The sequence below is a fragment of the Alexandromys fortis genome, unplaced genomic scaffold (assembly GCF_014885135.2).
Source record: "Alexandromys fortis isolate MF-2015 unplaced genomic scaffold, M_Fortis_MF-2015_v1.1 scaffold_50, whole genome shotgun sequence".
In the NCBI taxonomy this organism is placed as follows: Eukaryota; Metazoa; Chordata; class Mammalia; order Rodentia; family Cricetidae; genus Alexandromys; species Alexandromys fortis.
Genome location: NW_026067932.1, coordinates 9,083,729 through 9,102,151, shown reverse-complemented (window position 1 = coordinate 9,102,151; position 18,423 = coordinate 9,083,729). Strand labels below are relative to the sequence as shown.

General features: G+C 47.3%; 2 protein-coding genes across 5 annotated transcripts in view; one reads left to right on the top strand and one right to left on the bottom strand.

Annotated features, from left to right (window-relative positions):
- LOC126503737 (SH3 domain-binding protein 1) overlaps window positions 1-368 on the bottom strand; it is a 54,737-nt gene extending 54,369 nt beyond the window's left edge. For 2 of the 3 annotated variants that reach the window (XR_007592371.1, XM_050145601.1), the window contains exon 1: window positions 47-368. Coding sequence is in view for 1 of the 3 variants with exons in the window: in XM_050145601.1 (XP_050001558.1) it covers window positions 47-368 (322 nt within the window). In the remaining 2 variants the exon portion in view is untranslated. The remainder of the gene's footprint in view (window positions 1-46) is intronic. The other variant, XR_007592372.1, reaches the window with a different exon arrangement.
- Window positions 281-16,797, top strand: Nfyb (nuclear transcription factor Y subunit beta). 2 transcript variants are annotated; one of them, XM_050145598.1, is made up of 8 exons: window positions 281-425; window positions 2,659-2,742; window positions 8,044-8,137; window positions 9,903-10,033; window positions 12,750-12,947; window positions 14,075-14,156; window positions 14,719-14,798; window positions 15,103-16,797. In XM_050145598.1, the coding sequence occupies exons 2-8, from the start codon at window positions 2,737-2,739 to the stop codon at window positions 15,133-15,135; spliced, it is 624 nt and encodes a 207-aa protein (XP_050001555.1). In that variant the 5' UTR covers window positions 281-425; window positions 2,659-2,736; the 3' UTR covers window positions 15,136-16,797. The 2 variants fall into 2 exon arrangements, with proteins under 2 accessions (XP_050001555.1, XP_050001556.1); XM_050145599.1 differs by lacking the exon at window positions 281-425 and adding an exon at window positions 757-990.
- Window positions 16,798-18,423: the final 1,626 nt, after the last annotated feature.

Sequence of the window (18,423 nt, the reverse complement as noted above, 5' to 3'; positions counted from 1 at the left end):
AAGGAACAGGAAAGCGGAGGCCGGAGCGAGCCAGCTCGCCACCTACCCGCCGCGGTTGCTCGGTGAGAACGCGGGTGCGGACGCCGGGCTCCCCGGGATCCCTGCAGCAGGGAGGTACCGAGCGCCCCGAAAGCCCGCCGGGTGCGCCCACACTCGCGCGCGCGCGCTTTTCCCGGACTAGCCGCTTCGCTGGCTCGCGGGCTTGGGGGCGTGGTGTGTCCTGGAGGGGGCGTGTCTGGGGCGTGGCCTCGGGCTCGGGAGCCGCGGAGGGAGGGTGTCGCGCAGAGGGAAGCGGCCCGCGGCGGAGGGAGGGGAGGCCGAGTCCTGGAAGTGGAGCTCCGCGCTGGGACTGGTTCCTTCGCAGCCATTTTCTGTCCAACCAAACAGCCGATTGGAGACGGGAGCCAACCAGGGCTGCATTGGAGGTTTGTGTCTCGCTTCGGCCAATGATCGCTCCTAAACCGACTCCACTTTAGCTCGAATGAAATGTCCGTCTCCTCCCGGCGCCGTCCCCGCCGCCCAACGCCGCGTCGGTCGGGGGGCCGCTCTCCGGCCGCAGCCTCCGGAAGGGCCGGGCCTCCGGGGCGAGGCCGCCGCTGTGCTTCGGGCCGGGCCGGGCGCGGGGCGGCGGGCGCTTTGTGCGCGGGGCCGCGAGCTCGGCCGAGCTGGGCCGGGCCGGGCGGCTGCGGGGCTCTCGCGGCGGCTGCCCCCGGGCCGGCTCCATTTTGTTGGGCGAGCGGGCGGGCGGGCGGGTGGGGAGGGAGGGAAGGCGGCCCGGGCGAGCGCGGCGCCCCGGAGCGGCCGCTTTGTCTCCCGCTTCCCGGCGGCGGTGGCGGCGGCTGTTGGGTGCGGGCGGCGGGGGATGCGCTCAGCTGGGCCGCCCGGGCACCTGCGAGCCGCGCAACGAGCGGCCTGGCGCTCCCCCGGCCCGCTCCGCGCCTACAGTATGCAGCCATCTGGCGGCTGGCGCGCCCCGGACTTGCCCCGAAGGTGGGATGGGAACCTTGGAGGTTTGCACGGTGGTTCAGTCACTCGTGCCTGGTGGGGGGTGGGGGCGCGGGAGGGTCTGCGAGAACAAAGAATTACCGAACACCCACAGATCGTTTTTCTGGCGCAAAGTGCTACAACAGGGCTGTTTGGTTTAGGCAAGGTTAGGTAGCAGGCGACCTTTAAAAAAAAAATGGCATCCCGCTAATCCTGAGGACCCTAGTTTTGTGGATCGTGCCACAAATCACCGGGGTGGCTTCACCTCTCAGTTCGGAAACTAGATCGGCAGCCGAAAGTGATGGCTCAACTCGCCAGTAGTGGTGGCATTAATAAACAGGAGCTTTACGGATGAAGTGTTGAGAGTTTTATCAGGATACCTTTAAAAGGCAAATTCCTCCTCTGCACTGCTCTTGTAGCTTAATTTAAGGATTCTATCGATGCGAAACTGTGGTTGTCGATGCCAAAGAATGGAGGTTGGAGGAAGGGAAGACTGCTTTTCTTGGATGCAGATTTGCATTTCTCAGACATTAAAGCAGATGTATGGATTCCCTTGAGCTATTGCAGATTATAACCTGCCCCTAGGAAAATGTTTTCCATGCCCAGTGACTGCGTGATTTTATTCTTAATGGACGCAACCTAAATATATACTTAGCCAACTATTTGGGTTACATGTGTGGTAACCCACACCCTTTCTAAGCAGTATTCATACACATACCCAGCTCCTGTGTTTACGTGTTCAAACACTAAAGCTACAGGAGCAGTTTTGGATCTAGAAAAGGGACATAATTTGGAAGGATGGTACAAATTACTTTTAAGAGTCTAATATGTTAGGCAGTCGTGGCTGTCTGGTCCTTTAATGCCATTTTCAGAATTCAACTCAACAGCCCGTTTCTTCCCCTATTTACTACATCCCACGCTTCAGTGGAAACCAGTATTCTTCCTTTAACATTAACACTGGAAGGAGTTTTGCAAACCCCCATTTAATTGTTTGAAAGGGGGGGGGGGAGGGAACGGTAAATAGGAAGGGTGCCAGTTCTGTCATTGGTTCTGATTTACTCAGTTATTTTTGCCTTACAGTGAGACTGAAGCGCTGTCTTGATGCCATTTTAGTTCACAATGATGGTGCTCCAAAACTACAAATAAGGGCCCTGTGGAGTTTTTGTTTTGGTGGGCCCTTTGGGTGGTGTGTGTCTTTACTTGTAAGATAAATGCATTACAGTTTGACATAAATTTTTTTCTTCCTTTTGAGTTAAAAAGAATTTATATGTCCCTGAAACATTTAAAGAAGCCATCCTTAAAAATTGAAGTTAACAGATGGGGTATTTCTGTCTTGGTGTTAATACATATAGTTTGGCCCCTTATTTGGAGTATTATGATGAATATTGTTAAATTCAGATCAGGCAGTGGTAGCACATGCCTTTAATCCCAGCACCCGGGAGGCAGAGGCAGGCAGATATCTGTGAGTTCGAGGCCAGCCTGGGCTACAGAGTGAGTTCCAGGACAGGCTCCATAGCTACTGGGAAACCCTGTCTTGGAAACTAAGGGTTATGTTAGAAACATAACCTCCCTGTAGACTCTCCATTGAAGAAGTCTAGGAGAGATGACCTGTCTCTAATTTTAAGAAAGCCTGTAGACTGTGCATTTTACTATTAAGAGCTGTTTGTCTTTTAGGTTAAAATTGGGCAAGGATCCACCACCTTTTGACGGGTGTTTGAGAGCACCTCCAATACACAGTTGTGACAGTGTTTCATGACAGTAAGTATCTAGCCATTTTGGTTAATTGTGTATGAAAATGGGAGGGCTGTGTAACGAACCTTAGAAGTCTGGACAGACAGTGCCTGTGCTCATCCCTTTGCCTCTGGTCAGCTATCGGCACATGCTCACTGGTTCCTACAGCCCCTTAGCACTGGCTTCTGGGCTGTCTGTTCAGCTGGTGAGGTTATGTCCCGGATGGAAAGGGCTGAAGAAAGGGGATGCGGTTTATCTGGGAATGTCAGGAGGAGTCCTCCCTAGCCCAACATAGCCTGACAGATGGGTGTCACTGGTGTGTCACAGGCTTGGAGATGGAGGCAGGTACTTGTCCCGGATTGGGGTTTCACAGGCTAGTGCTGTGGCGGCCCCCACCTGGCCATCTGCGTCTTTGGGTCTGACTCTGCTACAGGATCCGTGACCTCAGGCAGGGTAGTTCCTGTGAGTCACAGCTGCTTCACTCTCAAAGGGAGACCTGCATTTGGTGGTCCCTCGGGCATAGGCTAGTGCTAAGAGTTTTCTCAGGGTAGAAGGGGAGGTTTGGATTCGATGCCAGAGACCTTGTGGTAGCAGTTTTGGGGAGTTCATCTTGATCGTGTGCTAGGCTGGGCTGGATGGTGATCCAGTCGGATAGAAAGGTGGGAACGGAGCTGCTGCTGATCAGTTAACTAGACCAGGAGATTGGTGCTCTTTAGAGTCGCCAGATAGGGAGATGACTTAAATTCCGGGTCCTAGTGTTCACTGATGGTTGCTTACATGGCAGGCAAAACCGTGATTGTATGTAACTTTGGTATTTATGAGAGTGGAGGTACTAGTTAATGAGTTAATTAGAAGAGCAGAGAAGAAAGAGCCAACAGTAACATTGGATGCAGCTGACAGTTAGGGGACAGAGTAAGAGAGTCACTCTGGAAGTCTCGGGAGGGAATCGGGCAGCGGGGTCAGTTTGCAGTGGGAGATCTGGAAAGGTGGCTTTCTGAGGGGTTTTGTTGGCACCTTGGCGTTTAAGAGCCTGGGAATGAAAAGCTTCGTAAGGACCACGTGACTACATGAGAGCGAGAGCCAGACAGGGAGTGGGAGGGTGTGCCACAGCCGTGAGGGCCCTGCCGTGTGTAACGGGGCGCAAGTGTGTCGGGCGAGTGAGGAAGGCAGGCAGGGATGCAAATAGAGGAGATGAGGAATCCAGATAGTGTTTCTGACCCTGCAGAAAAGACAGCCAGAAGAGGTTAGGTCTGTATGAGAGGAAAGAGAAGAGCCAAGCTGTTTGAAAAGGCGTAATTACAAGCGGCTGAGGCTAGTGTGCTCGTGGAAAGCACCATGCTTCTGCTCGGGCCTTTTGTGCAGTAACCTGTCCCCGCAACCCCGGCTCTTTCCATAGAGGATGGACGCGACCCTTGACCAACACTTGTAGTTAGTAGGAGCTGCCTCCACCTCAGACAAGCCCAAGGGGCACACTGGTCCCGAACTCCAGAGCACATCTTGAACCACTGTTTCAGAGCAGCTTCAGTGCTTTCGTTGTATACTCAGTCGCCGGAGAATGAAGAGAGAGGTACATGGAAAGTCAGGCCTATGCACTATAGGAAAGTGACCAGGACCATGTCTGTAAAGAACACGGGGGCTCTAGGTGTGAGCCCCACTTACTCCATCAGCTCAGGCAGGTCCACAACCTCATCTCCCTCTTCTTTCTAAAAATTGAATTTGGCTAGTGTGTGTGTTGGTGATGGCGTGAATATGGCGGCCAGATGTAGAGGTCAAGGTCACTGTGGATGTGGTCTGAGGGATCGAACTCAGGTAGTTAGACTTGGAGACAAGCCTGTGTGCCTGCTGAGCATCTCACTGGCCCGTGGCTAAGCGTCTTAAGCTGCTGCATAGGGCCTTGAAATCTCTGAGGTAGTTAGCAGTGCTCAATGAACACACATGTTAAAGAAGACACTGTTTACCAGTGCTTACTGTATTAGCAAGTGATTAGTCTGGTTTGAATAGTGCTACTTTAAAATCAGAATAAAAATAAAAATGCATTATCGCGTCATCTTTAAAGAACAGCATTATCAGTTCAGCTGGGTAGTGTAGTCATTGGACCTAACGTGATGAGGAGATCTCTGAATTTCAGTTCCCCAGGCCTAGAAGTGTCCAGTCCCGGCCAACTAGGCCCCTTGTTGCCTTATCCTTGCGTCCCTGGCCTTTCCGTCCCTTTCCTGCCCTCTGCATCTACAGCCACGCGTCTCCTGGTGCGGAGCTCTCTGCTGCCAGGCACAAGTGCTGTGCGGTCACTCTGTCCTGTGCAGTGCAGGGCTCACCTCACTTCCCGCTCTACCAACAGTGTTGCAGACCCTCGTGTCTTCTGGCTCTAGTCGTACTGGATGAGAGACTTGTACTAGAACTCGCCCTTTGACAGCTCTTGGCCACAGGAGAGCAGCTTAGGGTGCGTGCGTGCGTGCGTGCGTGCGTGCGTGCGTGCGTGCGTGCGTGCGTGTGTGTGTGTGTGTGTGTGTGTGTGTGTTTCTCTATTTCTTTCTGAAACGTCATTGCACGCCCTCCCCCCACTCCCTTTGGGCCTGATTTCTATTCTTTTAGCCTCAGTTTAAATGCCATATCCTTTTGTTGTTGTTTGGTATTTCAAGACGTTTCTTTATGTTTCCCGTGTGTCCTGGAACTCACTCTGGCCTCAAACTCAGAGATCTGCCTGCCTCTGCCTCCTGAGTGCTGGGATTAAAGGTGTGTGCCACCACTGCCAGCTAAATGCCATCTCCTAATGGAGCTTTCTTTTCTTGGCCCCTTCAGACTAGTGAAGCCCTTTTGAAATAAGGTCACTAGCAAAAGCTCTTTGTTTTTCTCATCACTGACAGCATTAGCAGTTGGCTGATTGGATGTCATTATTTATATAAATACATAATACGGAACACTGCCATTCTACTGTGCTCAGTATTTACAGATAGGTCTGATCCATACAGACGCCCCGTGAGCATACGTCCACTTCATCCACCTGTTGAAGGTCTCGTGGCCAGTGAGGAGCAGGAAATTCAGATTGGGAGCCCGTGGACTGCTCCCTACTCCCTCACCCTGTCCCCAGATTACATAACATGTTTTCTCTGCAGGCTGAAGACAGAGCCCTTATCTGTTATTTGCTGTTAGATGGCCACACAGTGTGGACCAGTAAACACCAAGTACTCACTCAGTGAAATGTTTGTTGGCCTACTTTGATCTATTCTCTTTCATAAAAATTCCATAGAAAAACAACCCTTTAGCCTTTCTAACAAGCTTTCCCCACTTCCTTACTTACAGCAGGGCAGCTGGCAGCAGAGCTGAGGCTGCTTATCCCAGCAAGGCTGCTGCTGCTGGTGGATCAGAGTGAACACTACAGATCCCAGAACAGGAGAAATGAAGGATTTCCAGCAGGGAGGGGAGTGCTGGGATTAGGTCTGGGTGGGGTTTAATGGCAGATAGGTAGAGGTGAGAAACAGAAGGCGGGAAGTGACAGGAAGGCAAAGACTTGCGGCAAGCCAGTGCTGCAGGAACTGCATGCCAGGCACTGTGTTCACAGCCCTGTCTGCTAGTTCTGACGGCATGGAAGAGAGGAGTGCAGGTCCACAGGACAGCACGACGGCAGGCGTCCGCCCTTTCGCTCTGGTATCTTTGGTTGTATTTATAAATTAATTCATCCCTCGTCCACATAGCTCTTAGAACAGTCTTTTGCCCAGGGGCGTTAAGGCGAGTATCTGCAAACATTCATTTAGCCAAGAATTTCAGTTAGCCGACCTCACTAGTCAAGATTTAGTTCCAATTGTGGGTTCTGAATCAAATCTTTTGGTCTTATTTTTCTTTGAAAACAGTGAAGCCTCAGCTATTCTAGTAGAGCATCTCTCCATGGCCAGTAGGTCCATTGTCATAGCCCTGAAAGCATTTTTGACCAAAGACGTAGCCTTTCTGTTGGGGTGGTGGATGCCAGGTGCTAGAGTAAGATGGGGAGGCAGTACCGGTCCATGTATATATAAATGAGTGTGACCCTACATCTCCATAGACAGAAGCTCCTTTAAACAGTTAAGTTACAGAAATGTATCTGTCTACAACGGAACTAGATGGCAAAGCCACCAGATGCATGGGAGACATGCCATGTTGGAAACTTGGAAATCAGCCTGGTGCGTTGGTTTAGAAAAAACCCACAGCGATGGAGAATGTACTCTATGAGGAGTGGGTGGCTGTAGTCAGTGCTGACTTCTAGGCCTTAGCTCAGTGTGCCAGTTAGACTCCACATGCTTGCCATGTAGATAATGCAGCCTTAGGTTTTCCATACACAGAGGCCAGTACTTCCGTGTTTAGTATTTGCAAAGCAGAAAGCCTTCTGGATCTGCTGGTGGTAAAATTAAATGGAATCTGTTCAGGGCTAATGCCCCCCCCCCCCCCCGATTTTTTTCTCCTAGAGATCTTGTTTCTCAGAGCCCTAAGCAAAATAAGACAAGTTGGGGCTGAGGAAGAGCGTAGTTGACTCAGCACCTGCTACATGAGGACCTAAGTTCAATCTCTAGCACACGTATGAAACAGCCCAGCGTGTGTGTGCGTGGTGTGCGCATGTGCCTGTCTGCCTGTCAGTGTGTGCACCTGTGTTGGAAACAGATACCCAAGCCTGACTGGCTAGTTGCAGGCCTGTGAGAGACTGTCCATAAACCAAGGTGTCTGCCCTGAGGAATGACACTTGAGGTTGACCTCAGGCCTCTACGACACAAAGAGTCATTGTAAGGCTTCTTCTTCTCTGTGTTTGTGCTTTTCCTATGTCTGTATTCAGGTCTCTTAAATATTTCCTTTTGTTTAAAGAATCAAAAGATTTGTGGAGCTAGGGGAAGAGAAATCACTCAGGTGATGAGCTCGTTCAGAACCTGATGTAAAGCTTGCGGTGGCAGCATATGCCCGGCTTCTCAGGTTTGGGTCAAGGCAGGAGGCCCGTGTGTTCAGCTGTCTGTGTGACGGGACCCTGGTGGAAAAAGGTGGCCGGGAGGAGTGCAGCAGGAGCAGAGGGTGGCGTCTGGAAGGGACGGGGCTGGTCCTTAGGCTGTGCAGGGCGTCTGGAAGGGACGGGGCTGGCCACTGCCCAGGGACTGCTGGGCTCGCTTGATCTGGTGTTCCAAGGAGAAAGTGTGAGTTAAGGCTGACTGCTCTGTATTTGAGCATTATGTAGTTGATTTTACACGTATTACATGTGGAAGGTAGACAGGAATGCTGAGTAGTTAGCAGATTATTGAGAAACTGAAAATTCGAATTAGCTCACCCAGCGAGAGTTTGTTTTCTGAAGAGCACTGACAGACTTTGTCTCCTTAGATGGATGGTGATAGCTCTACCACAGACGCTTCTCAACTGGGCATTTCCGCGGACTACATTGGAGGAAGCCACTATGTTATACAGCCTCACGATGGTAAGACGCACAGCTAGAACCAGACACCATAGGGCACCAGAGTCTTGACAGCACAGTGAACAATTGCATGCCGTGGTTCCCTGGAAATCTAAATGAGGGCCTAGTCTAGGCACACAGTCTATATTCCCACCTTTCTGGGAGGCTGGAGCAGAAGGGCTACAAGTTCAGGACCAACCTAATCAGCTTGATGAGACCCTGTCTCAAAAAGTTATGGCCAGGTATGGTAGTGCATAGAGCTTTAACCCAGTGCTCAGGTGGCAGAGGCCAGCCTGGTCTACATAGAGTGTTTTGGGACAGCCAGGGCTACATAGAGAAACCCTGTCTCAAACGAAAGAGAAGTGGGGAAGAGAGGAAGGGAGAGGAGAGAAAGGCATCAGCTAGATAGAACTCAGTGCTTGGTCCTTAGCTCTTCCCCTAAGACCCTTGCTCCAGTCCAAGTATCCCAAAAGCCAACCTGTTGTTAGAAGCACACACTGCTGTCTTTATTAGACACACTCTTCGGGAGAGTGGCAAGGCCTTGGCAGAGTTCTCTAAAAGGGAGCTCTAAAGAGTGTCAGACTTTAGCACTGACTCCCTCTGAACAGTAAGGGGAATTCTTATGCTAATCACCAGGAATAGTTTGCTTTTGTGGCATTTTAATTTGTAAAATTAGACATTAATATGTATTTTTTTTAGGAGCTCTGAAGGGATTAGTGTTACTAGATACTATTAATTTTTTCCAGTTGGGTCAGTAATATTCAAGTCTTAATTTTTTAAATCTATAGAATTCAATATAAAATTTATATGAACAGGTTTATGTAAGTGCTGTCTAGGAGTTTTACACTTTATAAACTTTACATATACAAGTTTATAGAAACTTGGCTTTGGATAAACATAAACTTAGTCTAGTAATATTTAAGGAGCGTAGGTTGCAAACAGTTTTTTTTTTTTTTTCAAGACAGGGTTTCGCTGTGGTTTTGGAGCCTATCCTGGAACTAGCTCTTGTAGACCAGGCTGGTCTTGAACTCACAGAGATCCGCCTGCCTCTGCCTCCCGAGTGCTGGGTGCAAACAGTTTTATAGCTAAGTTAGGCAGTGAATGAGGCTTGGCTTTGCCAGTGCTGGGGATCTAGCCCAAGACCTTGTGGGTGCCTGTCAAACACTTCTCACTGAGTTCCTTCCCCTAGAGGTGCGCATCTGCACACAAAGCTGACCCTGGTATCAGGAAAGGATCTTGATAGGGAAATGAGAAGGGAAAGGAACACTGTCACAAGAAGCACAGAGAACTAGCCAAGGCATTGCCTTGGAAGGGGAGGGCTCTCTGCCAGGTGCCATAAGGGCTGTTAGTGGAGCCTCTTGAAGAATGGGTGGTGGGGTTTACATGACAGCAAAGACAAAAGAATTGTAGGCACTGGGTTTGAGATGAGGAAATGTGGAAAGCACAGTTAGCATGGTCTTTGAGGAGCATCGGGTGATGAGCCGCAAGGCTCTTGCTTTAGATCATCAGATTGTCTTTCCAAGGTGGAAGGAAAATATGAGTAGTGTTTAAACGATTCTTTTTACTTGTGTGTATGTGCCTGGGTGAACCTATGTGTACCATGTGTGTGCCGTTGCCTGTGGAGGCAGAGGGCATCAGATCCCTTGGAACTGGAGTTACAGGCGGTTGTGAGCTGCCTGATGTGGGTGCTGGGAACCGAACCCGGGTCCTCTGCAAGAGCAGTAAGTGCTCTTAACCGCTGAGCCATCTCTCCAGTCCCTAAACCTAATTCTTAAAAAACTTTCTTTAGATACTGAGGACAGCATGAATGATCATGAAGATACAAATGGTTCAAAAGAAAGTTTCAGAGAACAAGATATTTATCTTCCAATTGCAAATGTGGCTAGGATAATGAAAAATGCCATACCTCAAACAGGAAAGGTAACGTAGAGGAGACTTTGTCTGGCTTTTCTTTCCAGGGGGAGGGAGAGGGCGTGGAAACTGGAAGACACATGGATACATAGTCCAATCAGTAGTGAGCTATTGATTTCCATCCCCAGCCTTTTAGCACATCAAATATTTGTTGGTGACGACATGGCTGCCGCAGTGTCTGTGTACACTCCATACATACACCTGGAGTGCCAGTGGCTGAGGTGGCATTGGACTGGCAGCTGTACGAGTTCCAGGACACCTTGGTATTTGGGAACAGCTGTTTACATTTTTATACAAATAGAGGTGATACACACCTCAGTTGGTGCACGCATGGCGCACATACACACACATACGTCTTAGACTTCTCAGCCAGGTGTGGTGGCACTTGCTTTTAATTCTAGCATTTCGGGAGCTGAGGCAGAAGGATTGCCAAGAGTTCAAGGGCTACATAGCAAGTTCCATACCAGTCTTGGCTACATGGTAAGATCTTGTATCATAAAACCTTATCACTCAGCTTATCATTTGGTCTGAGGTAAATTTCCTACATTATATATTGCTTTATATATAATATATAAAACTTTGAAAGAAATATACTGATAATACGTTACTCACACTGTAGTTCTGATCTGAGCTATTCCTACTTAGGTTTCAGGGCAGAGCAGTTGTTCTGGATCTGCTTTTAAGTAGCTCATGCCTGCTCAGTCTGTCATCAGAACCCCAGCCATCTGGGCCACCAAGAGCTGAAATGCGGCTGCTTTGGAAGGAGTCACGCCACAACTAAACCACCATATTTTAGAGGCCTGGTGTGAGGAGGACAGTGATTGCATGGTTCTGCTACAATGTGTAATATATACTATAGCATATATACACATATATAAATGCTAGGAAATGTCATGGACATGGCTTCACATGGAAGTAGACAAAGTCAGACACTTAGCTTGCATCCTTTTGTTTCTGCCCAGTCCATTATGCAACTCATTTACTTCTCCGCCGTGTAAAATGGACACGGAGGTGAATGACGGTCTATGTCTTTATATTTAGAGAGGAGTGTGTGTGTGCCATTGCATATGTGTACACAGTCCACCAAACATGCATAAAGGGTAGGGACAACTTATGGTTCAGTTCTTTGCTTCCATCATTTGGGTCCTGGGGACCAAAAACTCAGGTGGCCAGGTTTGGCCGCAAGCACCTTTACCTACTGAGCCATCTTGATAGGACCCAGCCACAGTAATTTTTCAGGGAGGAATTTGAGAGTCAGCTACTGCTGTAAGTGGCTCTAGAATTGCTTGATCTATTTTGTTTTCATCATTAGACCCCAGACCTTTATTTTATATGTATGCTTGTATGTATGTATTGAGACAGGGTCTTACTGCGAAGCTATGCGTGGCCTGGAACTTGTCATGTAGCCCAGGATGGCCTTTGCCTACTTCTGCCTCTCAAGAATGAAAAGCACTTACCACCATGCCCAGCAGACCCCAGAGCTTGAAGAGAAGAATTCTCATTCTTCATAATGATGTGGAGGGTGTGTGCTGTTGTAGGCAGCACTCAGAACCCAAGCCTGACATTTTCTAGCCTCAATAGTTAAAAAAGAAAAAAAATCAGTAATTTATTCTTAAGTTTTCTGTTGTTGGAGGAGGTGTTTGTCCTGGCCGCCCTACTAGCTTAGCCCTGAGATAACCACACAGAAACTATTATTTAAAACACTGTGTGGCTCTAACTTCTTATTGGCTAACTTACATACTAATTTAACCCATTTCTATTAATCTGTATATCACCAAAATTCTTCCAGCATTCAGTCCAGTCCTCCCCACCTACCTAAGTTCTGCCTTGTCAACAGGCCAAGGCAGTTTCTTTATTCATTCATGGTAATCACAGCACACAGAGGGGACTCCCACATCATTCTGTGAATTCAGATTTGTATTTTCTGAACTTTTTTATTTTAGCATTTTGTGTGTATTAGTGTTTTGCCCGAATGTATATCTATGCACCCAGTACATACCTGGTGCCTGTGGTAGCCAGAAAAGGGAGTCAGGTCTCCTGGAACTGGAGTTAGATGGTTGTGTGCCGCCATGTGGGTTCTAGAAATGGAGCCCATGTCTTCTGGAAGAGCAGCCAGTACTCTTAACCACTGCACCAACACTTCAGTCCAGGGATTTTTTTTTTGGGGGGGGGGGGTGTTATTTTGTATGTCCTTATTCATGGAAACACTGAGAAGTGTTCCCTGAGTCTTGGCCCTCCGTGTGCTCGGTGCAGGCATCCCTGTGGGGTGGGAGCTGCTGAGTGTACATAGTGGCGGCTCTTAACCATCTCCGTTCTGGTCTCTTTGAGTAGTTGCATAAGTTCCTCTCACTTTTATGTCCGTTTTTGTTCTGTTTATTCTCAGTCCGAGTCGGCTGTTGCCAACATTGTTAATATTTAAGGACTGAAGCCCAACCATCCTCAGTGCAAGGAGTGTGGTGCAGTTGCTAGAGTGCTGGCCCAGTATGCAGGAACCTGGGCTTTTATAACTGGGCACAGTCCCAGCCCTTAAGAGGTAGAGGCAGGAAGATCAAAGGTTCAGGTTATCCTTGGCTACATAGAGAGCGCCCAGCCTGGGCTACATGAGACCATGTATTGGAAGATGTCTGTCAGTACAGTGTGGTATGGTGTGTAGCTTTGTTTTCTTAGGTGTTAAGAAGGTAATACTTAGTTTCTACAAATTCACCTATTTTTTTTTCTTCTTCAGATTGCAAAAGATGCCAAAGAATGTGTTCAGGAATGTGTGAGTGAATTCATAAGCTTCATCACGTCTGAAGCGAGTGAGCGCTGCCACCAGGAGAAGCGGAAGACCATCAATGGGGAGGATATTCTTTTCGCCATGTCCACCCTGGGCTTCGACAGCTATGTGGAGCCTCTGAAATTGTATCTTCAGAAGTTCAGAGAGGTGAGTGCTGTGCTGAGGACAGTGGGCGTCACCGTCCACTCAGGGTTCAGAATATGTCGCTTAAAATGCTTTGCAGCAAAGTACGTAACATTTCCAGTAGCGTTTGCTGTATTAAATTAGAATATGTTAAATACCACGCCTTTCCTTGTTTGCTGTTTATTATGAACTTCAGCAGGTGAGCGGCAATGAAAGGGATTCTGGGTTTGTGCTGCCAGGCAGCAGACCGGTAGAATAATTCAGGCTTTGGTTCCCCGTCTGTAACGAGACTTCCACTGTAGGATTAATGAAAAGACTGAGTGGTGGGCAGTGCTGCTGGGTTTAACTTAGGAGCCACTGGCCAGTGTGGGACTTCTCAGTGATCGTCCCCTTGTGTGTATGCACACGAGTCACGTCTGCTGTCTAGCACTTGGTACCTTAGTTTTTGTGACAGGTCTCACTGCCTCAGAAGCCCTGTACCTGGCTAGGCTGACTGGCCAGTAAGTCCCCAAGACCCTCCTGCCAGCCTCCCAGCACTGGCACACACCAGCTCTTAGTGGATCGTTAGGACTCTGTGATCGTGTCTTTAGTCCCTGGAACTTAGTGGCTTTTGCATGAAATAATTTAAGTGGGAAAACGGAGAGTCCACAATATTCTTCCAAGTATTTCCCACAATACTTTCTTTGATGCTGAAGAGTACCACAGACCTGGGAAGCAGGTGGACTTTTGATGTCTCTGGTTTAAACTAATTTGCATAGGGGCTGGAGAGATGGCTCAGAGGTTAAGAGCACTGCCTGCTCTTCCAAAGGTCCTGAGTTCAATTCCCAGCAACCACATGGTGGCTCACAACCATCTGTAATGGGGTCTGGTGCCCTCTTCTGGCCTGCAGGCATACACACAGAATATTGTATACATAATAAATAAATATTTTTAAAAAACTAATTTGCATTTAAGGATATTATACACTATGCTTGGCGCTTCCCAGTATTTCCCAGCTGGCTGTCCACATTGACGACGCACAGGAACATGCCATAAAGGGTTAATAAAAGACTGTTATGGTTGTCCAACTCAAGTTTCCAGTTCTGGACATCACGTTCTCATTTAGAAACAGTTCAGATGTGAACCCTTGTTTTGGCTTCTTTATTCCCTAGGCCATGAAAGGAGAGAAGGGCATTGGTGGAGCGGTCTCCGCTACTGACGGGCTAAGTGAGGAACTCACAGAAGAAGCCTTCAGTAAGCATTTCCCAAGCTGTTGCTGGGGGTGGGCTGTGAATCAGGCGCTGAGCAACTTGTCAGGAACTTGTTCTAAATGACCTCTATAAGTTCATGTCCTTGTGTGAAGGCAGCGAGGGAAACATGGAGATTTTAACTGGGAGGACACCATGACTTCAGCGATAATTCCCAGTCATTTCCATAGCTTCTGAGAGGACACGGGAGAACTGTGGCTTATAACAAACCTGTGTGGTGGAAAGTTAGCACGGGAGACGTCACCCCCCACAGGGTGCTGCTCAGTTCTCTGGCCACACCTCCGGTGAGACTGGGCCAGCGTAGAGTCCCTGTGTCTAGAAAGGCACGCGGTTGAATTGGAAGGCACAACAGGACAAAAATGTAACTTTTTTTTGGGGGGGGGGGAGACTTTTTAAAAAGAAAATATAAAGTTTATGATCTTACATAGGATTATATTCTGCATATATGGAAAAACTGTAGTGGGACATTAATGACTTGAAATTAAGGGTGAGGCCAAGAGTGTAAGAGTATTTCCCCTTTAATTTTTTTTCTTCTCCTCTTTCTTTAGCTAACCAGTTACCAGCTGGCTTAATAACTGCAGATGGCCAACAACAGAATGTCATGGTTTACACAACGTCCTACCAACAGGTAACGGTGCCTGCCGGCTCTGCATTTCAGATGCTTCTTACAGACTGGAGTCACTGTAGTCACTGGCTTTGCTTAATCACCCAGAATTTCAACTTACTATTAAGGATGTAGTAAAATTGCTTTCTCAAAACATTTGTCAGAATGTCTCAATGATGAAGACATTTCCCAGGTGCTTGCACTGTAGAGAAGGTAGCTGGCGTAGCTCCAAGGGGTGACGGGCGGCGGCCAACTGTGGGAAGCAGATCTATCCGGGGCACAGTACTTTAAACTTTGAGATATCGTAATTTACATTTTGCAATCCTAGATTTCTGGTGTCCAGCAAATTCAGTTTTCGTGATCCGAAGAAATGATGGAAAAGGCTGTGGAGAGTCTGACCGAGTCTGGAACCGGCTCGGGAGGAAGTGAGGGCCAGGTCGCCTGTTTGTACAGTAAGCAGCTGTAATGTAGCTTCCTGATGCTTGACTCATTGAGAATCTTTTTCATGGATAATTTTAAAGAAAAAAATTGGACTTCAAAGGTATTAAAATATTTTTGTTTTGTATGAGAGTTTGTTGCTCTGTATGACGCCTGTATGCATTGTATATTGCAATTTATTCCTGTCAGAGATTTGTAGACAGTTTCTTATTTTCATATTGAATCATGTTATTTTGTAATTCAAGTAAGCAGCTGGGTTAATTCATGATGTTTGCCCTTTTAATAAAATTATGAGGGTAGAGTTCATTTTGAATGCAAGTTGCCTTTATTAAAATTTTGAGTTTGTCTTGGCTATATACTATCTTGCATGGTAACCTAGCTAGATTTTTGCAATTTACTTTATTTATTGAAATTAATTTTTTTTTGGTAAAGTAATAGCTTAAGCAGTATCTTTTTTCAGTGTAATTGAATAATGAAGTTGGATGCAGAAGCAAGTATTGTCTGGCCTATGAACCTGGTGCCCACCACTGTCCATGACCTGTTCAGGTAGCTCTAGTTATTATGTGTTAGAATTCATTTCCATTTGACAGAGTCCTACAACCCTTAAGACAGTTTCTCTGCGCAGCTTTGGAGCCTGTCCTGGAACTCGCTCAGAAAACCAGGCTGGTCTCGAACTCACAGAGACCTGCCTGCCTGTGCCTCCCGAGTGCTGGGATTAAAGGTGTGTGCCACCACCGCTCAGGGAGGTAGTCCCTTTCTTAAAAGTATTACAGCGTCCTCTTCAAGAAGAGGGTGTCTTAGTTCACAATAATGTCATGTCACCTTTTGCACAGAAAGGTCAGACTCCTGTTGAGCTGTGGGGACTAGACAGGCGGGTGTGGTTCTGTGCAGGCGGTTTACACAGATGAGTGAACATGCAGGAGAGCCGTGAAGACTACGGAGGGAGCCTTGTGGTTGCTGTCATGCTGTGCAGTGATCAGGAGATGATACAGCTTTGTACAGTTAGTAGTGTGTGCTTGGGTTCCCTTTTTAAAGTAAAGACTTATTTTCCCATCTATTCTTTCTAGTAGTGATTACTTTAAATTTTTGTGCATGTGGTGGTAGTTTTGTCTCTATCAGAAAATGGCTTATTGTCCAGTTTGTCCAGAAGAAAATTGTGGGACTCTAGTGGAAGAAGGAGAGCAGTTTCCTGGAAACAAGCCGAAGGGTAACAGCCACTTTGCGAGAGTCTTGGAGAACACAGCTGGCTATTCAGAGGCAACTCCTCCCTCTTGTACCCTTTCAGTAATGCTTCATGGGAGAAAATGCACATAGGAAAGAAAGGGAGAGGATGGCTAAGTAAAGTCAAGTCACCCTACTGTGTTGAAATACCAGTGTTAATATTTTGATAAGTCATCTGTCCTTTTACTTTGCTAAATATGTATATTTTTATAAAAATGGGCTTATGTTGTGCACACTGTTTGTAACCAGCTTTTTCACTTAACAATATATTGTGAATATCTTCCCAGGTTGTGAATGGCCTTTCGCATCATGTTTACTGGGTTTTTATTCTGTTGTATGACTAAATCATGATTAATTTATTTAATCGCCTACTGGAGATTTTGACTTTTTTCATCTCTTTATAGTTATAAATAACCCTTCACTGAATCTTGTATAAATCATAACTTTTTTTGAAATAAATTCTTAGAACTGCTGGGTTCCCAGACACACAGAGAGAGGGAGGGTTTTGCTCCGGGGTGGAGGTGGGGTGGGGGTCACTTTTGGAGTGTGTCTTACCTGGTCATTGTTGCTGCCTTACCGGCAGTGCGAGACCCTGGGCATCAGACCATCTCTACAGCTACTCAGAGGTTAAGAGTGAAGATAAAAAGAAATTACCATTTTTAAGTTTACAACATAACATCAAAACAGGACTTTGAACCTGATTGTGAGGGATTCCTTTGGGGGCAAAAGCAGGTCAACTCTGGGTCGATCTCCTTACTCATGCAAGGAAGAGAACAGGCTGTGTGTGCCTGATACAAGTCCTTCATGTTCAGCAAGTGTTGGCTTCATGTTCATCCTGACTCACATCTGATAGCATCCTCAAGCCAAAAATAATTTTATAATTTTTTAAATACTCCTTTTTTGGTTAAAAGTGACTTAAGGTTTTAGTGATTGGCGTTAGAGGTGTCATGAGGGAGTTAAACTTTCCTGATTTTGGTGTTTGGTGTGGTAGTGCACAAGTTGGAAGTGTTTACTTCTCCTCCATGTAATATGTATGTAGCATTTTCCTTTCGTGAAAAAACAGGCCTTCTTGCCTTGGTGAGCAAAAGAAACCCAGTAACATCTAATATTGTAGTTATAAATACTTACGAGGGTCTATCTCAGATGTGTGTCGTGGAGCAGTGAGATAGTCAGAAGCAACCAAAGGCTGGCAGGGTGGCACAGTGGGTAAGGGCGCTTGCTGCCAAGACTGACCTGAGTTCAGTCCCCCGGTCTTTCATGCACACACAATAAATACGTGTAATTTTTAAAAATACACACTTTAAACACCCTGGAGTGCTAGGGATCACGTCACAGGCCTTGTAATTCCTGCACTAAATCAAGAATTTAGACCGGGCGGTGGTGGCGCACGTCTTTAATCCCAGCACTCAGGAGGCAGAGGCAGGTGGATCTCTGTGAGCTTGAGGCCAGCCTGGTCTACAAGAGCTAGTTCCAGGACAGCCAGAGCTACACAGTGAAACTCTGTCTCAAAAAAACAAACAAAAAAACAAAAAGACCAAGAATTCAGGGTCATCTTTGACTGGATATCAAGTTGAGGCCAGCTTGGGCTACTTGAGAGACTTTCTCAGTAGGCCAAAAAAGGCTGCATGCAAGTGTGTGTTTTCCTGCTCAAATCCACAGTAAGTTACATCTTCAGACTTCATCTGGGAAGCAGCCTAAATGATACAGCTTCTCTTATACCGAACAGCAGAGGAAGGTAGAGTAATAAAGTGATATAGTGGGTAAAGGCATTTGCTATTGAGCCTGTGGACCCACCAGAATAAAGCTGGGGACTGACTTCCACCCTGGACTATGGCATCATGCATAATGCATGCATAAACTGTACTGTTAAATATCCCTTAAAATGTATCTGACAGAAGAGCACGTGTTCAGAAAAGATGTGGAAATGGGGAGCCTTTGGTAGGCCAGCACCCATTTGCTTCTCTGTCCACAGCAGTGCTACATGGAAACA

Excerpts from the sequence above, each read along its gene's own strand:
- Nfyb (XM_050145598.1), top strand. Across the intron at positions 10,034-12,749 it reads CCATACCTCAAACAGGAAAG|ATTGCAAAAGATGCCAAAGA; the intron begins GTAACGTAGAGG and ends TTTCTTCTTCAG. Across the intron at positions 12,948-14,074 it reads ATCTTCAGAAGTTCAGAGAG|GCCATGAAAGGAGAGAAGGG; the intron begins GTGAGTGCTGTG and ends TTTATTCCCTAG.